Genomic DNA, 25,687 nt, shown 5'->3' with positions numbered 1-25,687 from the left:
TGAGGAGCTGAGAGAACCAGGTTCTCTTGGACCAGTATGGTGTGATTAATATTAGTTTGGTCTGTTCCTGTACGAATTTCTTTAGGACTTGAGAAATTAGATGTACTGGGGGGAAGACGTAACACATCTTAAAATCCCACAAATTTTGAAGTGCGTCTATCCCCAATTTACGGTCTTGCGGGTTTAATAAGTGAAAACTCCCACTTTGGCATTTTCTCGGGATGCAAAGAGGTCTATTTCCGGTATACTCCAGCAGGTTGTAATCTCGGTGAACACCTCTGGATGTAGTTCCCATTCTTCCTGGCAATTTCTCGTCAGCTGAGAAAATCTGCTATTTGGTTGTAATCCCCCTTGAGGTGGACTGCTATAAGTGATTGTAAGTTTTTTTTCTGCCCACTGGCATATCTGATTGGAGATCTTGATTAAGGAAGTGCTCCGCGTTCCCCCCTTCTCGTTCACATATGCTACTGCCGTGGCATTGTCTGACGAGATTAAGACGTGGCACCCTTTTAGTTGCTCTTGAAAGTGATGGATGGCCCTGGCGATCGCCATAAACTCCCTTCAGTTTGAGGACGCCTGGGCTTCTTTCTGGGGACCATTCCCCCTGAGCAGGTCGGCCCAACAGATAGGCTCCCCATCCCCACCTGGTTGAGTCTATGTTTGGAAAGGACCATGCCAAACCCGGTTTCAGATTTGTCTGGTTGCTTCACCACCAGAATGTTCTCTTTACTGACGTTGGGAGTAACAGTGGTCTGTCTAAAGCCTCTTGTTGCTGCAGAAGAAAAGTCTGTACAGGCCTCAGGTGACACTTTGCCCATTGAACTGCCGGAATTGTTGAGGTCATCAGACCCAGGACCAACATCAACTCCCTAATTGAGACTGGGAGGTTGTTCTTTATAGCACTCACTCTTCTGGTAAGGCCCTGAATTTTTTTTTAAATGTTTCTGCTCTGTGGAACTGAGAAGATATCCCAAAAAAATCTATGTGTGCAGGGCAAAGATTAGATTTTTCGATATTTAGGATCCATCCTTCATTACTTCAGCCATTGTTGGGCCTCTGCCAGGTCTTTTCCAAGCTGTAGTTCTGATAGTCCCATGAAGAGCAGATCGTCCAAATAGGGAACTATTGCCATTGCCTTCAACCTTAGAGGGGTCAGGGCTAAGACCTTGGTGAATATCCTCGGGGGAAGAGGATAGGCCAAAGGGTAGAGACCTGCTCTGGAGATAGTATTCTTTTCCCTCTATCTACACTGTCAACCTCAGGTATCTCTGGGAATCTTCTCATATGGGAATGTGGAGATAGGCATGCCTGTGGTCCATAGTAGCCATGAAGGTTCCTGGTTGAAGAATATTAGTTACTGAGAATATCGATTCCATGTGTAATTTTTTGTATTGAATCACTTGATTCAGGGGTTTTACATCTTAAACCAGACAAAACTTCCCGGAGGGTTTCTTGATGACAAATATGTGTGAATAGAAACCTTGCTTGTTGTCTGTCATCTTTCACCATTGAGGTAAGTAAGTAGCCAATCTTCCCACTATTGAAATCTTGTACTCACTGTTTCTTAGGGGTTTGGCCAGAAGGGTTTAAAGCAGGGGTCTCAAACTGGTGGCCCTCCAGCTGTTGCGAAACTACAAGTCCCATGAGGCTTTGCAAGGCTGACAGTTTTAAGCATGACTCCCACACTCAGAGGCATGATGGGACTTGTAGTTTTGCAACAGCTGGAGGGCCGCCAGTTTGAGACCCCTGGTTTAAAGACAGGGGCGTAACTAGAAATCACAGGGCCCCATAGCAAAATGTTGTATGGGCCCCCCCCCCCACCAAAAAAAAAATGAACTAATGCCATTGAACAACAGACTACCACATCCATGTGGCACAGTACCCAGGCAACAGCTAATATTAATTTTGAACAACAAAGTATGCAGTATACTGTATGCAGCCCCTGAAGGGAACACATTGCAGACCTCCAGGCCTTCTAACCAATTTCTGTTCTGTTATATAAAATGAAATAGTTCAACTCACCATAATGCAAAATCAGTGGGATCCCTGAGCGTGTCACTTGCCATCATTGCCTGCCACCAAATGCAGATTGTAACTTGTCACACGTTGCGGAATGTCACCTACCACATGTTGCGGATTGTCCACTTGCCACATCCCAGATTGTCACTTGCCAAGTCACCTGCCACACATTATGGATTGTCACTTGCCACGTCCTGGATTGTCACTTGCCACACATTATGGATTGTCACTTGCCACGTCCTGGATTGTCACTTGCCACGTCACTTGCCACACATTATGGATTGTCACTTGCCACACATTATGGATTGTCACTTGCCACGTCACTTGCCACACATTATGGATTGTCACTTGCCACGTCCTGGATTGTCACTTGCCACACATTAAGGATTGTCACTTGTCACATCACTTGCTACACATTGCGGATTGTCCACTTGCCACTTCGCCTGCCACCAGATGCAGATTGTCACTTGTCACATGTTGCAGAATGTCACCTGCCACATGTTGCGGATTGTCCACTTGCCACGTCCCGGATTGTCACTTGCCACGTTACCTGCCACACATTACGGATTGTCACTTGCCACGTCCTAGATTGTCACTTGCCACATCCCGGGTTGTCACTTGCCACATCACCTGCCACACATTACGGATTGTCACTTGCCACGTCACCTGCCACACATTACGGAATGTCACTTGCCACGTCACGGATTTTCACTTGCCACGTCCCCTTCACTTGCCACACATTATGGATTGTCACTTGCCACGTCACTTGCCACACATTATGGATTGTCACTTGCCACACATTATGGATTGTCACTTGCCACGTCCTGGATTGTCACTTGCCCCACATTAAGGATTGTCACTTGCCACGTCACTTGCCACACATTACTGATTGTCACTTGCCACGTCCTGGATTGTCACTTGCCCCACATTAAGGATTGTCACTTGTCACATCACCTGCTACACATTGCGGATTGTCCACTTGCCACGTCGCCTGCCACCAGATGCAGATTGTCACTTGTCACACGTTGCAGAATGTCACCTGCCATATGTTGCGGATTGTCCACTTGCCACGTCCCGGATTGTCACTTGCCACGTTACCTGCCACACATTACGGATTGTCACTTGCCACGTCACGGATTTTCACTTGCCACGTCCCCTGCCACATGTTACGGATTGTCACTTGCCACATCCAGGTTGTCACTTGCCACGTCACCTGCCACACATTACGGATTGTCACTTGCCACGTCATTACAGATTGTCACTTGCCACATCCTAGATTGTCACTTGCCACACATTATGGATTGTCACGTGCACGTCCCGGGTTGTCACTTGCCACATCACCTGCCACACATTACGGATTGTCACTTGTCACGTCACGGATTTTCACTTGCCACATCACCTGCCACATGTTATGGATTGTCACTTGCCACATCCAGGTTGTCACTTGCCATGTCACCTGCCACACGTTATGGATTGTCACTTGCCACGTCCCGGGTTGTCACTTGCCACGTCACCTGCCACACATTACGGATTGTCACTTGTCACGTCACGGATTTTCACTTGCCACGTCACCTGCCACATGTTATGGATTGTCACTTGCCACATCCAGGTTGTCACTTGCCATGTCACCTGCCACACATTATGGATTGTCACTTGCACGTCCCTGGTTGTCACTTGCCACGTCACCTGCCACACATTACGGATTGTCACTTGTCACGTCACGGATTTTCACTTGCCACGTCACCTGCCACATGTTATGGATTGTCACTTGCCACATCCAGGTTGTCACTTGCCATGTCACCTGCCACATGTTATGGATTGTCACTTGCCACATCCAGGTTGTCACTTGCCATGTCACCTGCCACACGTTATGGATTGTCACTTGCCACATCCCGGGTTGTCACTTGCCACGTCGCCTGCCACACATTATGGATTGTCATTTGCCACGTCATGGATTTTCACTTGCCACGTCACCTGCCACACGTTACGGATTGTCACTTGCCACGTCCCGGGTTGTCACTTGCCACGTCGCCTGCCACACATTATGGATTGTCACTTGCTCTGCCACTTTCCTGCTGTGTCACAGAGTCAGGCAGCAGATTATCAGTCAGGCAGCAGAGAGATAATGTCATCTCTCTGCTTCCTGGCTGCCTGCACAGTGAGGGGGGAACTGCACTGCAGGGATGCAGGGCGGCAAAAGATGATGTCATCTCTATGCTCCCCCGCCCGTCAGCTCCCTGATTGGCCAGCCCACTCTCTCACCAGCAGACCGGCCACTCTCATCCACCTCCCACTATCACCCGCGGAGCCTCTGACCGCCCGCTCTCACCCGCGGAGCTGCCCGCGGAGCCGCGGACTACCCGCGGACCGCCCGCTCTCACCCGCGGAGCCACCCGCGGACCACCCGCGGACTACCCGCGGACAGCCCGCTCTCACCCGCGGACCGCCCGCTCTCACCCGCGGAGCCGCCCGCAGACCTCCCGCTCTCACCCGCGGAGCCGCCCGCCATCTCCCGCGGAGCCGCGGCGTCTGTCCTCACCGGGCCCCACTTGACTGCGAGCCCCATAGCGCCCGCATGTGTTGCTATGGCGGTAGTTCCGCCACTGGTCAAAGAATTCATTGCTCTTTGGCTTCCCCTTGCGACCTGCCCATGCTTCTTGGGGTGATCTTTCCTTTAGTCTTGAGATCACTCCCTTTGTCCTTGAAAAAAACGCTTCTGCGAGGCTTTACTTTTTTTGGTTGGAAAAGTTTTCTCTTTCTGTCCACCGTTCTCAAAAGGACCTCATCCAACCTTGTCCCGAACAGCAGATCTCTGGAAAATGGGAGATTACACAGCCTTAAGTTGGATGAGGGGTCCCCCTGTCCATGTCTTCAGCTAAATAGCTCTTCTAGCTGCTACAGCTAGAGCCCCTGATCGTGCCACAAGTTTAACTGACTCTGCAGATGCATCCACAATATAGCCAGTAGGGACTTCAGGATTTCTTTCCTAGGGATCCTGCTTTTGAAGTGGTCCTGAAGTTGGGAAAGCCAGAAGTCAAGGTTTCTTGCTATGCATGTTGTGGCGAGTGCAGGCTTCAGGCTGGCGAGACTTGTTTCCCATGCTCTCTTCAGGAAAATGCCCCTCCTTTTGTCCATTCAATCCTTCAGGTGACCCATGTCCTCAAAGGCCAATGATGATTTCTTGGAAACCTTTGATAGCAGAGCATCCAATTTAGGATTTTTTTTCCATATCTCCTGTGGGTCATCGTCAAAAGGGATCTTTTTGTGGCTGGCTGCAAAAAAAAAAAATTTTCTCTGCCCATTCTTTTCTCACCACCCCCGACATCACCTGGTGGACTGGGAATACCTTGTACTTATTTTTCCTTAGACTCTGGTACATTAAATCATTAAATCATGCATGTAGGGACGATCTTTTTCTTCCTCGATTTCCAGTGTTTCATATATAGCCCAAAGCAGGTCCTCTACTTCTTCTAAGGACAATTTATATTTGGAGCCCCTGCTTTCTTCTCTGAATCCGAGCTGTCGTTGTCTACTTTTCCAGCTGCAGAGCTACCTGCTCTTTCCCTCACTGTCTCCTGCGACTCCCTGGCGACTGACCCTGGAGAGGGTATAGGAGCGGAACTCCCAGAGGGAGCGGCTGGAGTTCTGACATCCGTAATCAACTTTTTTAACTCCTTAAAAGTGGATGTCATTTAGTGTCCGAAGGATCCAAAAAATTTAATTATAAAGGGCTTCTGACTCCTTTTTGATCAGTTTCCCCACGCCAGCTTTGCATAGCTTGTGATCCAAGGGCATCTTGGTCCGACACATAATATATTGCTTCCTGGAAATGGGCTTAGGCTCTTTAGTACAAAACACAGGGGCCCATGGTGGAACATAAGATACCTTCAACCAGCTATCACAGCATGCACACCCAGAGACACCTGGCCACAACCTTTAGTGCCAATCACTGCATACGGTGGCTGCATTTTTTTTTATTTTTTGGGGGGGGAGGGGGGAGCAAGGCTTTTTTCCCTTAGGACAACAGCATTGTCAGTAGGAATGGGCTCAGGTGTGTTCAGGGTCCTACCTACCAAATCCCACCAGGAAGCCGACACTGAACACAACTAATCACAGGCAGTGAGACATTTTCCAATCCGCAGCTGCACAGATCGAAAAATGTGTCACTGCCTGTGATTAGTCGTGAGCAGTGTCAGCTTCCTGGCGGGATACCGAACATACCCGAGCCCATCTTTAATTGTTAGTCTGGGGGGAGAGTAGTGTAGGGTGCATTAGCAGATTGAAGCCAAAATTTTTGGGATAAAGGTTTTACATAAATGAATAAAACCTGGTTGTTGTAAGCACCCCTGTCAGTGTTAAATGGTTTGTCTCAACCCTCTAAAGAGTCCATTCACACAGGGGCAACTTTGGATCCGACTTGAAGTCATCCCAAGTTGCCTCAAGTCACGCAACATGATAAAATCAATGGAAGTGAATGGAGCCGTCTTAATGCACACTACTGAAGTCGCTCCGGCTTCAGAAAAGGTTCCTGTACTACTTCAATCCAACTTATAGGCAACTTGTACCCATTGATTTCAATGAAAGTTGCCTCCAAGTTGGATCCCCTGACTGAAGCAACTTTCCAGGAAGTAAAAATAGTTTTTAGGCAAACCCCTCCCTCCCACAGAGCTGATTATTATGTGATTGGACACTGGCAAAGTCCCCTATCCTGGAAGCAACTTCAAGTTGCCTTGTAAGTTGCCTCAAGTCGTGCTGTGATCCATACTCAATTCGTGTCCAAGTTGCCTCCCAAAGTCTCGCTGAAGTCGGGTTGCCCCTTTTTGAATGGACTCTAACTGTAATATCTGCAGAACAGCTTGCTATATTGAAAAACAACAGACTCATTGGCTATATCACCAAGAAGAAAGAAAGCCAAATAAAGAAAATGAATGCAGCTATCACATCTAATAATTGGTATGCTGCAATATAATAAATGTTTGCTTTTGGATTTGTTACCACTTTAGAAACACATAATTAAGATATCATATTTTTTGAATATTCAAAAATATTTCCTTAGGTGCTTTATAAGAAAAGTGAAAAATAGATTTAAAAAAGAGCTAGCTTACAGTAGTTCACCCCCATAGGGACTTCTGATGAACTTGGATCCCCCACTCCTGCACAGCCAGGCACACCAAATCTTCACAAGCACCCAGAGTCAGAGAACAGTCTGTGACTTTTTTTTTTTTTTTTTTGAGGGTTAATAACTTGGATAGGGATGGAAGGTTACGGGATGCCCACTTGACTTCAGAAAAACATTCAACCATACTTCAGAGACATCTTCCTATATACACATATATACAGTCTCCTTCACTTTCCTCCTGCTCACACTTGTTTGCTACAGCTGAATCACTTGAATGATATGACAGGCTTTCAGTCAGATTAGCAATAGCCCATTACAGGCAGGAACTCGTAGCTCCCTTTTCTGTAGCATAGTTGCAGTGAAACAGCTTGTAACTTTCTCTCTGTGGTCACTGATTCAAGCACCACCTCTTCAGTCACTGCCAACCCACTTGGCTGCAGCTACCCCTTTCACTAGCCCTTCTGGCTGTCTTTCCCCACCAGCCCACCCAGCTGACTCTCAGGAGATCTCTGGGGAAAGGTCAAAGACTTAAGCACACCGCTGTCTTTAAGGGAGACTGGCTAGATGTGGCGTCTCCCCCCTTATTTAGTCCCCACAGTGTTGACTACTCACTCTGTCCGCTCTCTTGCTGCCAGGCCTCCAGGAAAGACTTTCTCCCATGTGTCATGGCAGGATCCTTTCAGCTTCTAGACCAGGCGGAGGCACCAGAGAACTGCCAGGATGAGTCACCCAGCCCTGAACCTTAGTAAACCCTGACCCAGGTTCCATAGCTCAGGCTTAGCCCTAAGCTAAACTAAATGTTCCTACTCTACTTCTGTCACACACTAGAGGGTGCTACACTACCGTAAAGTATATATATATATTTTTTTTGTTAAAGCATATTACATGGCACGTGGTAAGAAAGGGTCTACTTTGAGAATGCCATCCTGCGCGTACAAAAAAAAATCCTGGATAAAGTATGAAGTACATCTAATCTCATAGTATGTACCTGCCCTCAAAGGCCCACATAAGTTTTGAGTAGACTGTTGTAAAGGCAATTAATTTAGCTTCATAGCTGCAATGAGGAGTAAGGGCACATACATACACAACTTACCCCAATAAACAGGAGAGGAGGAATTGAAAGGCAAAGGAAATGCTTGTCCACTCAGTATACTGTATTGCCTACAAAAAATAAGCATATACAGTATATTACTTAAGGGAATATCAATGCAATTGTATTTGTAAACAGATAATGCCAGATAATGCCCTGTACACACGGTCGGATTTTCAGACGGAAAAGGTCCGATCGGATTATATTGTTGGAAAATCCGATCGTGTGTAGGCACTATCGGACTTTTTACGAATTGGCAACTGTGTGGTCTTGCAACAATGTACCCAAAATAAACTTATATAATTTGTATCACACAAATAGAGCTTTTTTTTGATAATATTTGACCTCCGCAGAGATTTTTAATAATATAAAATTAAAAAAGATCGAAATGTTTGGGGGAAAAAAAACCATATTAAATAAAGTCAAATTTCTTCATAAATTTATGGCAAAATGTAGTCTGCTACATGTTTTTGGTAAAAAATAAAAATAAAAAAAAATACCAATTAGTGTATCTTAATTGGTTTGTGTGAAAGTCATAGCATCTACAAACTATGATATATATTTGAAAATTAATCAATCCTGATGTACTGACGGACCATCTCATTTCAGGGGCTCCAAAATGCCAGGACAGTACAAATACCCCCCAAATAATAACACTTTTTGGAAAGTAGACAGTCTAAGGTATTTAGTAAGAGGCATGGTAAGTTTTTTTAGTCAAATTTTTTTTGAAAATGAAAAAAAATGTAATAAAGTTTGGGGGTTTTTTTACCATTTTTTTTACATACAGATGCATCTCATGGCATTGGAATATCATCAAAAAGTTTATTTATTTCAGTAATTCAATTAAAAAAGAGAAACTCATATTATATACGCGTAGCGCTATCTTCGTAGGAGTCGCCTAAGTTTGTTCAAAACTTTATTCTGCCTCTCAACCCCAATAACAGTCTCAGCCCCCTCTGGCACACCTGGCAATAGTGTAAAAGCAAGGGCCAATGAGAAACACACACATTATGATGAAACACAAAAATAACAAACAGTAACAATAGATATTCAAGTAATGCAATTGGAGAGCAAAAACTGAGATTAACCACTTCAATACAGGGCACTTTCGCCCCCTTCCTTCCCAGCCCAATTTTCAGCTTTCATCGCTCTAGCGCTTTCACTGACAATTGCGCGGTCATGCTACACTGTACCCAAATTTAATTTTTATCATTTTGTTCGCACAAATAGAGCTTTATTTTGGTGGTATTTATTCACGACTCAGTTTTTTTTTTTTTGCGATATAAGCGCTAAAAAGGGGAAATTTGGAAAAAAAACAATATTTTCTTTTTTCTATTTTAAAAGAAATCCAATAAAATCAAATTTTGTCATAAATTTAAGCCAAAATGTATTCTGCTACATGTTTTTGGTAAAAAAAATTCCGTTAAGTGTATAATAATTGGTTTGTGTGATCACGGACATATGTACGCAAATGATCATGTACATAGGTGTGCAGGTGATCACGTACATATGTGTGCAGATAATCATTGGGACATGTGATTTTAGTGGGACATATGTGGGGGACATGTTTTTATTATTAGGGACATGTGTTTTTATTATTTGGGGACATGTGTGTTTTGGGGACATATGTGGGGACTGTGTTTATACTGTGTGGTGTGTTTACACTAGACTGGTGATCAGTGAGTAAAAAGCTGTAAAAAACAGCTCATACTCACTGATCATCAGCCGGCTGCAGCGATCTGCTCTCCTCTCCTCAGCGATGACTTCTGTGTGAGTAGAGGAGGAGCCGATTGCCTAGCAACCGGCTGTTTGTTTACATCACATGACGGCCGTGATTGGACACGGCCGTCATGTGATCAGGAGGGCCAATCACAGAGCCCTCCTGCCGATCTGAGATGTGCCGTGTCCGGGTGACACGAGCACATCGGGATCGCTCCTTCTGAAGGAAGTTCCTGAACGTCCTATCAGAAGTAGACAGCTCCCACCTGGCCGTATATGTGCATTGGCCAGGTGGGAAGTGGTTAAGAGCAGAATGAGCAGCCCTGTGTGTCTATGTGTCTTGGAGGGGGGGGGGGGAAGAGGGGGTAAATATCCACCTCAAAATCTGACAGGCACTTTTCTCCCTCACAGAAGAATCTTGGCCAGCTTGTCTAGGCAGTGGGGTATGCAGGGCACCCACTACATATAAATGCGTTAAATAGAGTGATATATTTCAAGCATTTCTTTCAGAATCTCAGAAAATTTGAATATTAAATAGGAGCAATAAAAAAGGACTTTTAATACAGAAATGTTAGCATACTGAAAAGATTGTCCATGCACACAGTTTACTATGCACTCAATACTTGTTTAGGGTTCCTCTTGCATGAATTATTGCATCAATGTGGCGTGACATGGAGGTGATCAGCCTGTGGCACTACTGAGGTGTTATGGAAGCCCAGGTTGCTTTGATAGCGGCCTTCAGATTGTCTGTATTGTTGGGTCTGGTGTCTCTCTTCTTCCTTTTGACAATACCCCACAGATTCTCTATGAGGTTTAGGTCAGACGAGTTTGCTGGCTAATCAAGCACAGTGAAACCATGATCATTAAACCAGGTATTGGTACTTTTGTCAGTGTGGGCTGGTGCCAAGTCCTACTGGAAAATGAAATCAGCATCTCCGTAAAGGTAGTAAGCAGAAGGAAGCACAAAATGCTTGAAATATATTGTGTGTAATGCATCTATATAAAATATATGAGTTTCACTTTTTGAACTGAATTACTTAAAAAAATTAACTTTTTGATGATATTAAAATTTTATGAGATGCACCTGTACTGTCACCAGTGCACTACAGCGTCATCATATGACTGGTGTGGCGGTAATCAGGGATCCTGACTGTGAGAAAGGAAAAAAAGGATAGTACCGCACTATGGACTAATTGTCAAAAGTTACAAATTTGTGTGACAAGCTGCTGCCCCCACTTAAACCAATTGCCAAAGCAGATGTCAGTATTAGATAGAAAACAAAAATTGTAATGCCTCGTACACATGATCAAACTATGCGGCGGACAATCCGCCGGACTTTACAGCGGAGGTCCGCCGGACTTTCCAAATGAATGGACTTGCCCACACACGGAGTAAAGTCCTTTCATTTTGAGCGTGACTTCAGGTACGACGGGACTAACGAAGGAAGTCAATGTCGCCGCCTCCATCGGCGAGATTGACACCTTGCTAGCCCCATTGCCTGGTATGGATTTTAAGGGCAAACCCTACGCTGAAAAAATGGTGTGGGGGTCCCCCCAAAGTCCATACCAGACCCTTATCCGAGCACGCAGCACAGTCGGTCAAGGAAAGGGGGTGGGGACGAGCAAGCGCCCCCCTCCCCTCCTGAACCGTACCAGGCCACATGTCCTCAACATGGGGGGGTGGGTGCTTTGGGGAAGGGGGGGCCCTGGGACCTCCCCACCCCAAAGTACCTTGTCCCCATGTTGATGAGGACAAGGGCCTCTTCCCGACAACCCTGACCGTTGGTTGTTGGCGTCTGCGGGTGGGGGCTTATCAGAATCCAGGAGCCCCCTTTAATAAGGGGGCCCCCAGATCCTGGCCCCCCACCCTATGTGAATGAGTATGGGGTACATCCTACCCCTACCCATTGTCAGCGCTGGCTTAGCCCTTCCTCCTCGGGGCTGGCCGCTCAGCTGTCGGCTAATTGCCAGCTCTCTTCTCTCTCCACAGTTACCAGCTGTTTCCGATGATGCTCGTCTGGCCTGCCTATTTAAAGTCTTCCAGCTCATTTCCCCTTTGCCTTCATGTTTGGTCACATCACTAGGAACCATCTCCTGCTGTTGTTTCAAGACTGGCTTGCTACATACCTCCTGGCTTCTATCCTGCTTGCAGTTGCTCTCCCTGGATCCCTGACTTCTGGACTGGCTGATTACCCGATCTGGTTTATGGACTCTGGCTTGCTTGACTACGCTTTTTCCTATTTACCTTTTTATTTTTATTAATAAACAAGTGTGATTCGATTGTACTTCTGTCTCTGTCTGTTTCATGGTTCCTGACACCCATTCACCTGGGAAAAAGTGTTAATAAAAAAACACACAGCACAGGTTTTTAAAGTAGGTTATTAGGCAGCTCCGGGGGTCTTCTTCCGACTTCGAGGGTCTTCTCGCCGGGCTCCTCCGCTGTCTTCTGCTCTTTTGCTAGCGGAGGAGCCCAGCTTTCTCCTTCATCGTCGCGGTCCAGGGGTCTTCTTCCGACTTTGGGGGTCTTCTTCCGACTTCTCCACGCTTTCCGGCCTCTTCTCCCGCTCTTCGGTTCTTCTGCCGGGCTCCTCCGCTGTCTTCTTCCAGCTCTTTTACTAGCGTTGGCCCGGTCGTCTTCTTCTTCTTCCAATGTTGACACGACGCTCTCTCCGGCTGTAATGCACAGTGTTGCGCGGCGACTTATATAGGCATAAGGGGCGGGGTCACTGGGTGAGGTCACTTGGGGACCACGCCCCTTATGATGTCACAATGCCGGAGGATGCTGGGACTGTAACATCATAAGGGGTTGGGTCACCATGTGACATAACCCCGTGACCCCGCCCCTTTATGCCTATATAAGTCGCCACGCAACGTGTCCCCGGAATTACAGCCGGAGAGAGTGTCGTGTCAACATCGGAAGATGAGAAGAAGGAAGAAGAAGAAGACAGTGGTGACAGCGAAGGAGAAGACCAGGCCAATGCTAGTAAAAGAGCTGGAAGAAGATAGTGGAGGAGCCCGGCATCAGAACCAAAGAGCGGGAGAAGAGGCCGTAAAGTGCGGAGAAGTTGGAAGAAGACACCCGAAGTTGGAAGAAGACCCCCAGACGGCGACAACAAAGGAAAAAGCCGGGCTCCTCCGCTAGCAAAAGAGTGGCAAAAGAGCAAAAGATAGCAGAGGAGCCCAGGGAGAAGACCCCCGAAGTCGGAAGAAGACCCCCGGAGCTGCCTAATAAACTACTTTAAAAATCTGTGTTATGTGTTTTTTTATTTACACTTGTTTACACTTATTTACACTCTCAAAATGAACGGACTTTACTCCGTGTGTGGGCAAGTCCGTTCATTTAAAAAGTCCGGCAGACTAGCACACAGACGAGCAGATTGTCCGCCAGAAAGCCGAGTCCGTTGGACTTTTGGGAAGAAAAAATCTGCTGGAGCCCACACACGGTCGAATTGTCCGGCGGACCAGAGATAGTTGGATCATGTGTACGTGGCATAATGCCTCGTACACGCGACCGGTCTTTCCGACGGACTTTCGGTGGAGTTCCCACGGACTTTCCGAATGAACGGACTTGGCCACACACAATCACACCAAAGTCCGATGGATTTGAACGTGATGATGTACGACCGGACTAGAATAAGGAAGTTCATAGACAGTAGCCAATAGCTGCCCTAGCGTTGGTTTTTGTCCGTCGGACTAGCATACACACGAACGGATTTCTCGGCCCGGTGGATTTCCGGTGGAAAAATTTAAAGCATGTTCTATTTCTAAAGTTTCTAACTTTTTGCAAGCAAAGGTCCGATGGAGCCCACACACGATCGAATTGTCAGACGGACTTGTTCCGTTGGACCTTTGCTGTCAAAAAGTCCGGTCGTGTGTACGCGGCATAAGAGTGGGTGTGGCGCTGCTAATGAGATAAAGTGAATTTTTGTGCAAATAGGTGTCAAAACAAAAGTAAATATTACCATATGATGTGCAAAAATGCTATATATATATATATATATATATATATATATATATATATATATATATATCCTCTGGCATCAAATACAATTCATGTGCAAATAAGCAAAAAACAGTGCAAATAGACCAGTGTTAACCTAAAGTAAACATACCATATAATGCATAAATAAATTAAAAAAAGTTTCACAGTGCTCACATATCCAAATAAAATGAATATACATATATCGAAGTTCCACATGCATATACACACAATTATAAACGCAACACTTTTGTGTTTGCCCCTATTTATCATGAGCTGAACTCAAAGAGCTACACAAAAGTACATATTTGTGAACAATAATATGTTTTTCTCTCAAATATTGTTCACAAATCTGTCTAAATCTGTGTTAGTGAGCACTTCTTCCTTGCTGAGATAATCCATCCACCTCACAGGTGTGGCATATCAAGATGCTGATTAAACAGCATGATTATTGCACAGGTGTGCCTTAGGCTGGCCACAATAAAAGGCCACTCTAAAATGTGCAGTTTTACTGTATTGGGGGGTCTGAAAACCAGTCAGTATCTGGTGTGACCACCATTTGCCTCACACAGGGCAGCACATCTCCTTCACATATAGTTGAACAGGTTGTTGATTGTGGCCTGTGGAGTGTTGGTCCATTGCTCTTCCGCTGTGCGAAGTTGCTGGATATTGGCAGGAACTGGAACACGCTGTCATATACGCCAATCCAGGGCATCCCAAACATGTGCAGTGGGTGACATGTCCAGTGAGTATGCTGGCCATGCAAGAACTGGGATGTTTTCAGCTTCCAGGAATTGTGTACAGATCCTTGCAACATGGGGCCGTGCATTATCATGCTGCAACATGAGGTGATGGCCGTGGAAGAATGGCAAAACAATGGGCCTCAGGATCTCGTCACGGTATCTCTGTGCCATCAATAAAATGCACCTGTGTTTATTGTCCATTGCATATGCCTGCCCATACCATAACCCCACCGCCACCATGGGCCACCCAGACGATGCCATACATGCTGTCTGACATCTGCCCTGTACAGTGAAAACCGGGATTCATCCATGAAGAGAACACCTCTCCAAAGCAGCAGATGCCATCGAATGTGAGCATTTATCCACTCAAGTTGGTTGCGATGACAAACTGCAGTCAGGTCTCATGTGTCTGCGTTTGTGAGGCCTGTTGGCTGTGCTGTCAAATTCTCTAAAACGCCTTTGGAGAGAAATTAACATTCAATTCAAGGGCAACAGCTCTGGTGGACATTCCTGCAGTCAGCATGCCAATTGCATGCACCCTCAAAACTTGCGACATCTGCGGCATTGTGCTGTGTGATAAAACTGCACATTTTAGAGTGGCCTTTTATTGTGGCCAGCCTAACGTACACCTGTGCAATAATCATGCTGTCTAATCAGCATCTTGATATGCCACACCTGTGAGGTGGATGAATTATCTTGGCAAAGGAGAAGTGCTCACTAACACAGATTTAGACAGATTTGTGAACAATAGGACTTTTGTGTACATAGAAAAAGTCATAGATCTTTGAGTTCAGCTTATGATAAATAGGGGCAAACACAAAAGTGTTTTGTTTATAATTTTGCTCAGTGTATATAGTTAATATAAAGTCCACTGGGGAAAAACATGATTAAAAACCATAAGGTCTTTAAATCTGATAGGTGAACAAAAGTGTTGCAATCGCCACACAAGCGGGCAGTGTCCGTGTATCACTTGTGCTCCTCCTATGTGATTACACTCACCAGCTGAATCTCCCAACTGAAGGGATAGCGTGCATTCACAGTTGTATATAGATCTCCCAAAGGTTACCTCACTCTCTTTAGCATGCTTTGTCACAGTGGTACCATGTAGGAATAATAAAAAGCCTCCATAGAGTAACTCTGTCAACCGGTTTATTGGATGTAAAGATAAAGATTGCACTTACAGCAGGTAAAATACAAAAAACAACTTAAGAAAAAGGAATCATTCAGTTCCACTGCAACGGGTAGGGAATTTAAGATAAAAGAACTGATAACAACCCATGTCACTTGTGTGTAGGGAGGACCACAAGACCACTATATGTGAGAATTTGGTACCACATGAATAATATTAAAAAATGTTTCACCAAGCACAGTCTATCAAAACATTTTAGAGAAGCCAATAACAAAGACCCTTACTTTATGGCTTTCTATGGTATATATTTAGTAAAAGGACACTGGCTGTCACGGTCGGGAGTGAGGCCGAAATGCTGAGAGGGCTCCCCTTGCGGCCGAGCGCAGCACAACCCTGAAGTTGACACAGGGATGCAGTGCCCACAGTAGCACAGGTTGCCAGGTAGCAGCAGCAGAGGTCAAGTACCGGGTAAGCAAGCCTAGATGGGCAACTGTGCTAGGAAGTCCGAGAGTAGGCAGCGGAAGTCCAGAGAATGGTCAAGACAGGCCGGGATCAGGTGCAGGAAGCAGATCAGGAACGTCGGGTACAAGCCAGGAGTCAGAGCCAGGAGAATAACAGGAGCGGGTCAAGCAAGCCGGGTCGGTACACTGGAGGTCGGATAACAGGAAACACGGGTACAGGTTCACAGGAGAGCTGACGATAATCCAGCAATGCGGGACTGTCAGGCGAACGTTTAAGTAGGCGAGATGACCGGGTCACGTCGTGAGCGCGTCGGAGCGATCGTACGGCTACGTCGAGTACGTTGTGTATTCGTAGCATCACCGCGTATGCCCGCCTGGTTAGACGTAGCGTCGGCCGTTCGTCTAGAAACTACTTTGCGCTTACGTAGGCGCCGACGCGCGCTAACACGAACGTACCTCGTGAGATTGCGGCTATTTCCCTGACAGTGCCTCCCCCCAAGGGGCAGCCTCCGGATGCCCAACCGAGCCCATTTTTCAGGATACCGGCTGCGGAACCTGTGTAAAAGTTTAGGAGCATGTACGTGATTGGCAGGCTCCCACGAGTTCTCCTCAGCAGAATACCCCTTCCATTTAATTAAAAACTGGATGGTCCTACCTCTCCGACGACAGTCGAGGATGGACTCAACTTCGTATTCGGTTTCTTCACCAACCTGAACTGGAGGCGGGGGCACTTCTTCTCTTCCTGAAAATGGACTAAAGGTAACAGGTTTAAGGAGGGAGACATGAAATATAGGATGGATTTTAAATGATTCAGGCAAGACAAGTTCAAAGGCTACAGGATTAATCTCCCGTTTGATCTCAAAAGGACCCAGAAATTTAGGTCCCAGTTTCCGGGAAGGACAAGGCAGTTTAAGATTTGCTGCTGAAAGCCACACCTTATCCCCTGTCTTGAAGGTAGGGTTGACTCTCTTCCTCTTATCGTACTGCTTTTTGTATTCCTCCTGGGCCCTTCTCATGGTATCTTGAAGTACTTGATAGTTTGAGTGAATGAGATTTACTCTGTCTTGGACTGCCGGGACAGACGATTCAGGAATGGTGTTAGGCAGGAATGAAGGGTGGAATCCGTAGTTTGCCCAGAAGGGTGACTGGTTGGTGGAGGCGTGCACTGAGTTATTATAAGCAAATTCCGCACAAGGTAACAAGGAAACCCAATCATCCTGGGAGAAGGAGCAGAAGCATCGCAGGTATTGCTCCAATGTTTGATTGGTCCTTTCGGTTTGTCCGTTGCTCTGTGGGTGATAGGCAGAAGACAAACATATTTTAATTGAGAGCAATTTACACAGTTCTTTCCAAAATTTGGAGGTGAATTGTACCCCTCTGTCCGATACAATGCTATCAGGTACCCCGTGTAACCGGACAATTTCTTTTATAAAAGTTCTTGCCGTATCTAGGGCAGAGGGGGTCCCTTTTAGCGGCAAGAAATACGCCATCTTGGACAGGCGGTCTACGACCACCAAGATGGCCGTAAACCCTTCAGAGGGAGGTAGTTCCACAATAAAATCCATGGAAATTTCTTTCCATGGTTTCTCCGGGACTGGCAGTGGCCTTAACAGACCCCAGGGTCTGGTGTTAGATCCCTTGTTGCGCTGGCAGATGGTGCAGGAATCCACGTATGCTTTACAGTCCGCCCTTAAAGTAGGCCACCATAGGGACCGCCGTACAAGGTCCGTCGTCTTCCGCACTCCAAAGTGGCCTGCAAGTTGGTGGTCATGGAAAGTCTTCAATACCAGTAACCTGGCTTGCTGGAGAACAAAAATCTTGTCCTGACCCCATAGAAGCCCTCCTTGGCTTCTCAGGGAAGAAACTTCGGTCTCCGTACACTGCCTAGTAGCCAGTTCGATAGAAGACCTTAGGTCTGGTTGTATCAACAGGAAATTTTGGGGAGACAAAATTGTACTGGGTGGGGCTCCTTCTGGGGTATCAGGAAACATCCTAGATAAAGCATCCGCTTTGCTGTTCTTAGATCCTGGGCGGTAGGTAATGTGGAAATTGAATCTTGAAAAGAACAAAGCCCATCGGGCCTGTCGAGGTCTCAGACGTTTGGCCGTACGGAGATACTTTAAGTTTTTATGGTCCGTGAAAATTAGAATGGGGTGAGCGGCACCTTCCAGGAGGTACCTCCATTCTTCAAGAGCGGTTTTGATCGCTAGAAGTTCCCGGTCCCCTACATCATAGTTCTTCTCTGGGGAACTCATCTTCCGAGAGAAAAAGGCTACGGGATGTAGTAAAGCTTTGGGACCTTGACGTTGGGATAAGATTGCCCCGGTGGCCACCTCCGAGGCATCAACTTCTAGCACGAAGGGCAAGGCGGGATCTGGATGCTGCAGGATGGGCGCAGAGGTAAAAAGGATCTTGAGCTGGTCAAAGGCGGACTGAGCTGCTGGGGACCAGTGGAACTTGGTGTGCTGGCGAGTGGTCAGAGTGATGGGGGCTACAATGGTGGAGAAACCCCGTATGAATCTTCAGTAGAAGTTTGCGAACCCGATAAACCTCTGTACACCCCTTTTGTCAGAAGGAGCGGGCCAATTCAGGATAGATTTCACTTTCTGCGGGTCCATGGCAATTCCACCTGTGGTAATAATGAGTCCCAAGAAATGGATAGATTCCTTCTCAAAATCACACTTCTCGGCTTTGGCATATAACCCGTGAGTTCTAAGAATACATAGTACTTTCTTAACATGTACCCTGTGAAGCTCTAGTGAGGTTGAAAAAATCAGAATGTCGTCAAGGTAGGCGACAACAAAGTGGTCAAGATGCTCCCGAAAGATATCATTAATGAAATGCTGAAAGGTTGCCGGGGCATTACATAGTCCAAAGGGCATGACTAAATACTCAAAGTGACCAAATCTTGTTCTGAAGGCGGTCTTCCACTCGTCCCCTTCACGGATACGGACAAGATTATAAGCCCCACGTAAATCGAGTTTCGTAAAGATACGTGAGGTATGGAACCTCTGGAGGAGTTCAGGGATAAGCGGAAGAGGATAACGGTTTTTGAGGGTAATATTATTTAATTCCCGATAGTCCACACATGGTCTTAGGGTCTTATCTTTTTTCTCCACAAAGAAGATGCCTGCTCCGGAAGGGGATGAAGAGGGACGAATGAATCCTTTGGCCAGGTTTTCGTCAATGTATTGTCTCAGAGCCTCCAGTTCAGTCTCCGAAAGGGGAAATATCCGACCAAAAGGAATGGAGGCCCCGGGTAACAATTCAATGGGGCAGTCATAGGGGCGGTGTGGAGGTAGGATATCGGCTTTCCTCTTGTCAAACACGTCTCTGAATTCCTGGTAGGCTGTTGGTATGCGAGAAGCCGGACTGGGTACAGGTTGTACAGTCAGACAACTGGGCAGGTTGCAGGGGACGGAATCTAGGCAGTGCTGCTGGCAGTAGGCAGATGTGAAGGAAACCACCCTTGTGGGCCAATCGATCTGGGGATTGTGAGCCTGTAGCCAAGGGATCCCTAGGATAACAGGGAACATCGGGGAGCTCAGAACATCAAATTTAAGGAATTCCCGGTGACCCGAATTGGTGATCGTCAGGATGGGACTAGTTTCCTTGGTGACATGGCCTGAACTAGGTAAGGAGCCATCGGCCAAACGGACGGTCAGTCTCTGTTCCTTGAGGTTCAGTGGGAGAGCCAGACTCCTAGCCAAGGTTAAGTCCAGGAAGCAACTACAGGCTCCAGAGTCAATAATTGCTTGTAGGGGGATTCTGCTGCCTGCCACCATCAATGTGACTGGAAGAGTGATGTGGGCAGAAGCTGACTTTGCTACCTGAAGATGAGATGGGGTGCTTGGGATTGGTTTACTCGGCTTTGTGGGGCAGTTGTTAATGAAATGTCCCGATTTCCCACAGTAAAAACAAAGGTGTGCCTGACGGCGAAGAAGTCTCTCTTCGGAGGTTAAAGCGGGATGGGGAATGCCCCTCAGAACGGGGGCTACTGCTGGGCGAGCTGAAGGTGGGGCCTGGATGGAGCAAGTAGTCCGAGTGCGTTCAGACTGACGTTCCCGTAGACGCCTGTCGAGCTGGATGGCGAGTAAGATGAGGTCCTCAAGGGTAGTGGGAATCTCCAATCTGGCCAACTCGTCTTTAAGGGCTTCGGACAACCCCATACGATACTGATATTTTAGTGCTGCTTCGTTCCAGCCGGAGTCAGAGCTCCAGGTACGGAATTCTACTGAATAGTCCTCTGCAGGTCACCCACCCTGGCGAAGGGCATACAAAGTTGCTTCGGCTGTAGCTGTCCGGAAAGGATCATCATACAAGCGAGCCATGGCTTCAAAGAACAGGTCCAAGGTATCCACGTAAGGGCTGCATTGCTCCACCAGACCATGGGCCCACGTCTGGGGATCGTCCCTCAGTAATGAAATGGTGAACCCCACCTTGGTTGCTTCTGAAGAAAAGGTCTGAGGTTGCAGGGAGAAATAGAGAAAACACGAGTTTTTGAAGGATCTGAATTTCCTTCGGTCCCCAAAGAAGCGTTCCGGGGCTGGGACTCGTGGTTCTGGGGCAGCTGAGATTGTAGAAGCAGGAACTTGACCAGAGAAGGTGGGTGGTTCAAGCGGGTGTTGCAGGCGTTCCTTCAGCCAGTGATATTTCTCTCGGAGCTCCTGAATAGCTGGAGTAAGGGCCGTAAGTTCTTGTAAAACGGCCTCCAATGGGGAGTCACCTCTGTCGACCTCTGACATGGCTGGATTATACTGTCACGGTCGGGAGTGAGGCCGAAATGCTGAGAGGGCTCCCCTTGCGGCCGAGCGCAGCACAACCCTGAAGTTGACACAGGGATGCAGTGCCCACAGTAGCACAGGTTGCCAGGTAGCAGCAGCAGAGGTCAAGTACCGGGTAAGCAAGCCTAGATGGGCAACTGTGCTAGGAAGTCCGAGAGTAGGCAGCGGAAGTCCAGAGAATGGTCAAGACAGGCCGGGATCAGGTGCAGGAAGCAGATCAGGAACGTCGGGTACAAGCCAGGAGTCAGAGCCAGGAGAATAACAGGAGCGGGTCAAGCAAGCCGGGTCGGTACACTGGAGGTCGGATAACAGGAAACACGGGTACAGGTTCACAGGAGAGCTGACGATAATCCAGCAATGCGGGACTGTCAGGCGAACGTTTAAGTAGGCGCGATGACCGCGTCATGTCGTGAGCGCGTCGGAGCGATCGTACGGCTACGTCGAGTACGTTGTGTATTCGTAGCATCACCGCGTATGCCCGCCTGGTTAGACGTAGCGTTGGCCGTTCGTCTAGAAACTACTTTGCGCTTACGTAGGCGCTGACGCGCGCTAACACGAACGTACCTCGTGAGATTGCGGCTATTTCCCTGACACTGGCGTGGAAACAATAAAAAGATAAGTCTCCCAAAATTAAACCAAATGGATCTATATACTGAATTCTCTTCAGCCAGAAGGTTTAAATATTGACATAGACAATGTTTTATATCAAATTACTAAATTATATGTACCCTGGTTTATCTGTTGAGGGTATAGAATACATAGACCTATTTCTATATACCTTTTCTTTTTTCAACTTTTTATTTGAGGTCTCATGCCAATACCAGATAATAAAATATATGTGTTTTATTATCAGCCCTTACTAATCCTCTCTTCCCTCTTTTGAGACCTGTCCCCTTTGACAACGAATTAATATAAACATCCTTGGATACTAGGCACCATTCCTGCTAATCCAGAATAGACTTTGTCTATCGGCATTAATATTATGCCCATTAAAACTATTGGCCATACATTTAAAGTAGGCCCCTGCTATTTTATTTACTTATTTTAGCTTGTTTATTATCAATTTCTATTTATTTTATCATGCCCCCCCTTTTTCTTTTATTTTTTGCGTGTTATTTTATAAGTGATGTTTTTAACCAAAGGTCTAGAAAGTGTTTTATAATCTAAGTGTGTACAAGTGACACAGTTTGCGATAACCTGAGAGCCCCCAGACACACACACACACACACACACACACACACACAGAAAAAACCTTTTAGGAGGGAAGCTGCCGGTTGCAAGCTGAACAGTGGAGCCTTGAGTGGAGTGTGAATATAAATATTGCTTTTTGACTGCTGGTGACTGCTGGGTTGCATTTTTAGGTTCTTTTGGGGCTTCTTCTTGTAGCTTTTTAATACCCTTTTCTGACACTTTTTAAATAGGTTTTTTTTTCCTTCCTTCAGCCTATTAATTAAGGGGAGGGTTTAATTGGGCACAGGTGCTTGAGGTCTATATAAGTTTGGGTAGAACTCATGTGAAATTGCCAAACTGCTGGTTGCAAGCTGAACAGTGGAGCCTTGAGTGGAGTGTGAATATAAGTATTGCTTTTTGACTGCTGGTGACTGCTGGGTTTCATTTTTAGGTTATTTTGGGGCTTTTTCTTGTAGCTTTTTAATACCCTTTTCTGAAACTTTTTAAATAGGTTTTTTTATTTTTTTATTTTTTTTTCCTTCCTTCAGCCTACTAATTAAGGGGAGGGTTTAATTGGGCACAGGTGCTTGAGGTCTATATAAGTTTGGGTAGAACTAATTTGAGCCTGCTCATCTTGAGTCTGTGAGAACTCTGTCTAAGTGGAACTGGTCCAAGTGGTGAGTTAAAAACCAAAGTGGAACTGGTCCAAGTGGTGAGTTAAAAACCAGAGTAAGTGGAACTGGTCCAAGTGGTGAGTTAAAAACCAGAGTAAGTGGAACTGGTCCAAGTGGTGAGTTAAAAAACAGAGTTTAAAACAGGAGGTTATAACAGGGGTCATAGTAGCTGTGTAGTGTGAGTACCTGAGTGTTGTCTGAGTAGTGTGTGTGTATCGTTAGTACTTGTGTATTGTGGGTGCATGCTGGTCTGTGCGTACCTGTGTACTGTCTTGTTGAGTATTAGTGTCAGGAAGCTAGTTGTTAGGTAATTTGGACTGGGTATAATCTCTAATCCTCATTAAATTAATAGGTACGATGACTGGCAGATGTGGAGAGGCGACTCGGTGTACATCTTGCGGCATGTATGTGTTCCTTGATCATCTGATCGAGGGTGAATACTGCTGTGCAAAATGTAAACACATTGTTTCCCTGGAAGCCCAGGTTCTGAATCTGGGGAAGCAACTGTCAGCACTGAGAGGACCCTCCACCCTAAATGAGAGCCAGGAACGTACACGGCAGGTGCCGACAGGGGCCAGCACAGAGGTGGGTGGAGACAAAGAGGTGCAGGCACTGGCAGAGAGTAGATGGGTGACAGTCAGGAAGGGTAGAGGGGCAAGTGCCAGGGAGGCCTATCCAGGGCTGGAGCATCCCAATAAGTATGCTCCATTGAGTGACATTGGTGATCCCAGTCAGGGACCAGCACTGCTGGAACTAAGGGATTCTCCTAGCTGCCAGGAGAAGAACTCCTTCAGTGAGAGTGGGGGGGGGGGGAGCGAAGGGAAAGGAAAGACAGATTCTGGTGGTAGGGGACTCAATTCTTAGGAGGACAGAGAGGCCAATCTGTAACAACAACCTAAAGTGCCGAACTGTATGTTGTCTGCCGGGCGCTCGGGTTCGGCACATCACGGATCTGGTGGACAGATTACTGGGAGGGGCTGGGGAAGACCCAGCTGTCATGGTGCACGTTGGCACCAATGACAAAGTCAGAGGCAGATGGAGTGTCCTAAAGAATGATTTTAGGGACTTGGGAGCTAAATTGAGGAAAAGGACCTCCAAGGTAGTATTCTCAGGAATACTACCAGTACATCGAGCCACACCAGAAAGGCAGAGGGAGATTAGGGAAGTAAACAAGTGGCTCAAAAGCTGGTGTAGTAAGGAGGGGTTTGGGTTCCTGGAGGACTGGGATGACTTCTCAGTCGTTAACAGGTACTATAGAAGGGACGGACTGCACCTAAATGAGGAGGGTGCAGATCAGCTGGGATTAAGGATGGCCAAAAAGTTAGAGGGGTTTTTAAACTAGGCGATGGAGGGGAGGGTTCAGAGATAGAGATAGTCAGCGTGAAGCATATTCCAGAGGGTAATATTAGGGGTATTAGTGGGTGGCTAACCAAAGCACATAAACCCAAAGTAAATATAGTAGTAAGTCCTAGTAGTACTCTTGGAACACCCAAGAGGATAGTATGTGACCGGTCAAAATATATTAATAGATTAAAATGTTTGTTCACCAATGCCAGAACTCTGCCAAGCAAAATAGGCGAGTTGGAAGCTCTGGTGCATCAGGAGAGCTATGATGTAATCGGTATTGCTGAAACTTGGCTTCATTCCTCACATGACTGGGCTATTAATATTCCTGGCTATGCACTCTTTCGGAAAGACAGAGTAAAAAGGAAAGGTGGAGGGGTCTGTCTGTATGTGAGAAGTGATCTCAAAGCGAGTGAGAAAGAGGACCTGGTGGACGGAGAGTGTGATGAGTCTGAGGCATTATGGGTGAAACTGCATACGGATGTGCGTAGTTCAAAGTTAATCATTGGAGTTTGTTATAGACCACCCAATGTTAATGAGGAGGTGGAGACTCAGCTCCTTGCACAGATAGAAAGGGCTGCAAGGGTTGGGACAGTGATAATAATGGGGGATTTTAACTACCCAGAAATTGACTGGGGTAATGGCACTGCTGGGACAGTTAAAGGGCAAAAATTTGTAAACCTATTACAGGACAATTTTATGGTCCAGTTTATTGAGGCCCCAACTAGGAATGATGCTCTTTTGGACCTGGTAATCTCAAACCATGCAGAACGTATTACTAATGTTCAGATAAAGAAACATCTGGGTAGCAGTGACCATAACATGATTTCATTTGATGTTAGCTGTAAGCAAAAATCACATATTCCCATGGGCAATACGTTTAAAAGGTTAAAAATAAAACCGATGTGGCTCACGGCAAAAGTTAAAAAAGCTATAAACTATAAAAAAGAGCTTTTAAAAAATATAAAAATGAAGGAACGCTAGTGTCATTTAAATGTTACAAGGAATATAACAGAATATGTAAAAAGGAAATCAAGGATGCAAAAATTCAAAATGAAAGACAAATTGCAAAAGATAGTAGGACAAACCCCAAAAAATTCTTCAAATATATTAATAGTAAAAAGGTTAAGTCTGAGCATGTAGGCCCTTTGCAAAATAATGTGGGTGACTGGGGACAAAGAGAAGGCTAACTTACTAAATACTTTCTTCAGCTTTGTGTATACAAAGGAGCATGGGGGTGGTACTGACGCAGCCCCAAATCTACAATGGCTCAAAAGTGATATGGTCCATAAATATTTGGACAGAATAAAGGTGGATAAAGCACCTGGACCTGATGGCATCCACCCACGGATCCTAAAAGAATTGAGCTCTGTAATTTCAAATCCATTGTATCTAATTTTTAGGGACTCATTAATGGCAGGAATAGTACCACTGGATTGGCGCAGGGCCAATGTGGT

At 46.3% G+C, this 25,687-nt stretch overlaps 1 protein-coding gene across 1 annotated transcript in view; it reads right to left on the bottom strand.

The window, feature by feature from the left end:
• SLC35D2 (solute carrier family 35 member D2) overlaps nt 1–25,687 on the bottom strand; it is a 151,826-nt gene that overhangs the window by 50,290 nt on the left and 75,849 nt on the right. Inside the window, exon 9 of the mRNA XM_077474803.1 lies at nt 8,232–8,299. Coding sequence (XP_077330929.1) covers nt 8,232–8,299 — 68 coding nt within the window. The remainder of the gene's footprint in view (nt 1–8,231; nt 8,300–25,687) is intronic.

Source organism: Lithobates pipiens, unplaced genomic scaffold (assembly GCF_037356315.1).
Source record: "Lithobates pipiens isolate NorthernLeopardFrog02 unplaced genomic scaffold, aLitPip1_a1.2 Scaffold_13, whole genome shotgun sequence".
In the NCBI taxonomy this organism is placed as follows: Eukaryota; Metazoa; Chordata; class Amphibia; order Anura; family Ranidae; genus Lithobates; species Lithobates pipiens.
The sequence above is the reverse complement of the archived record's forward strand: the minus strand, read 5'-3'. Positions and strand labels throughout refer to the sequence as shown.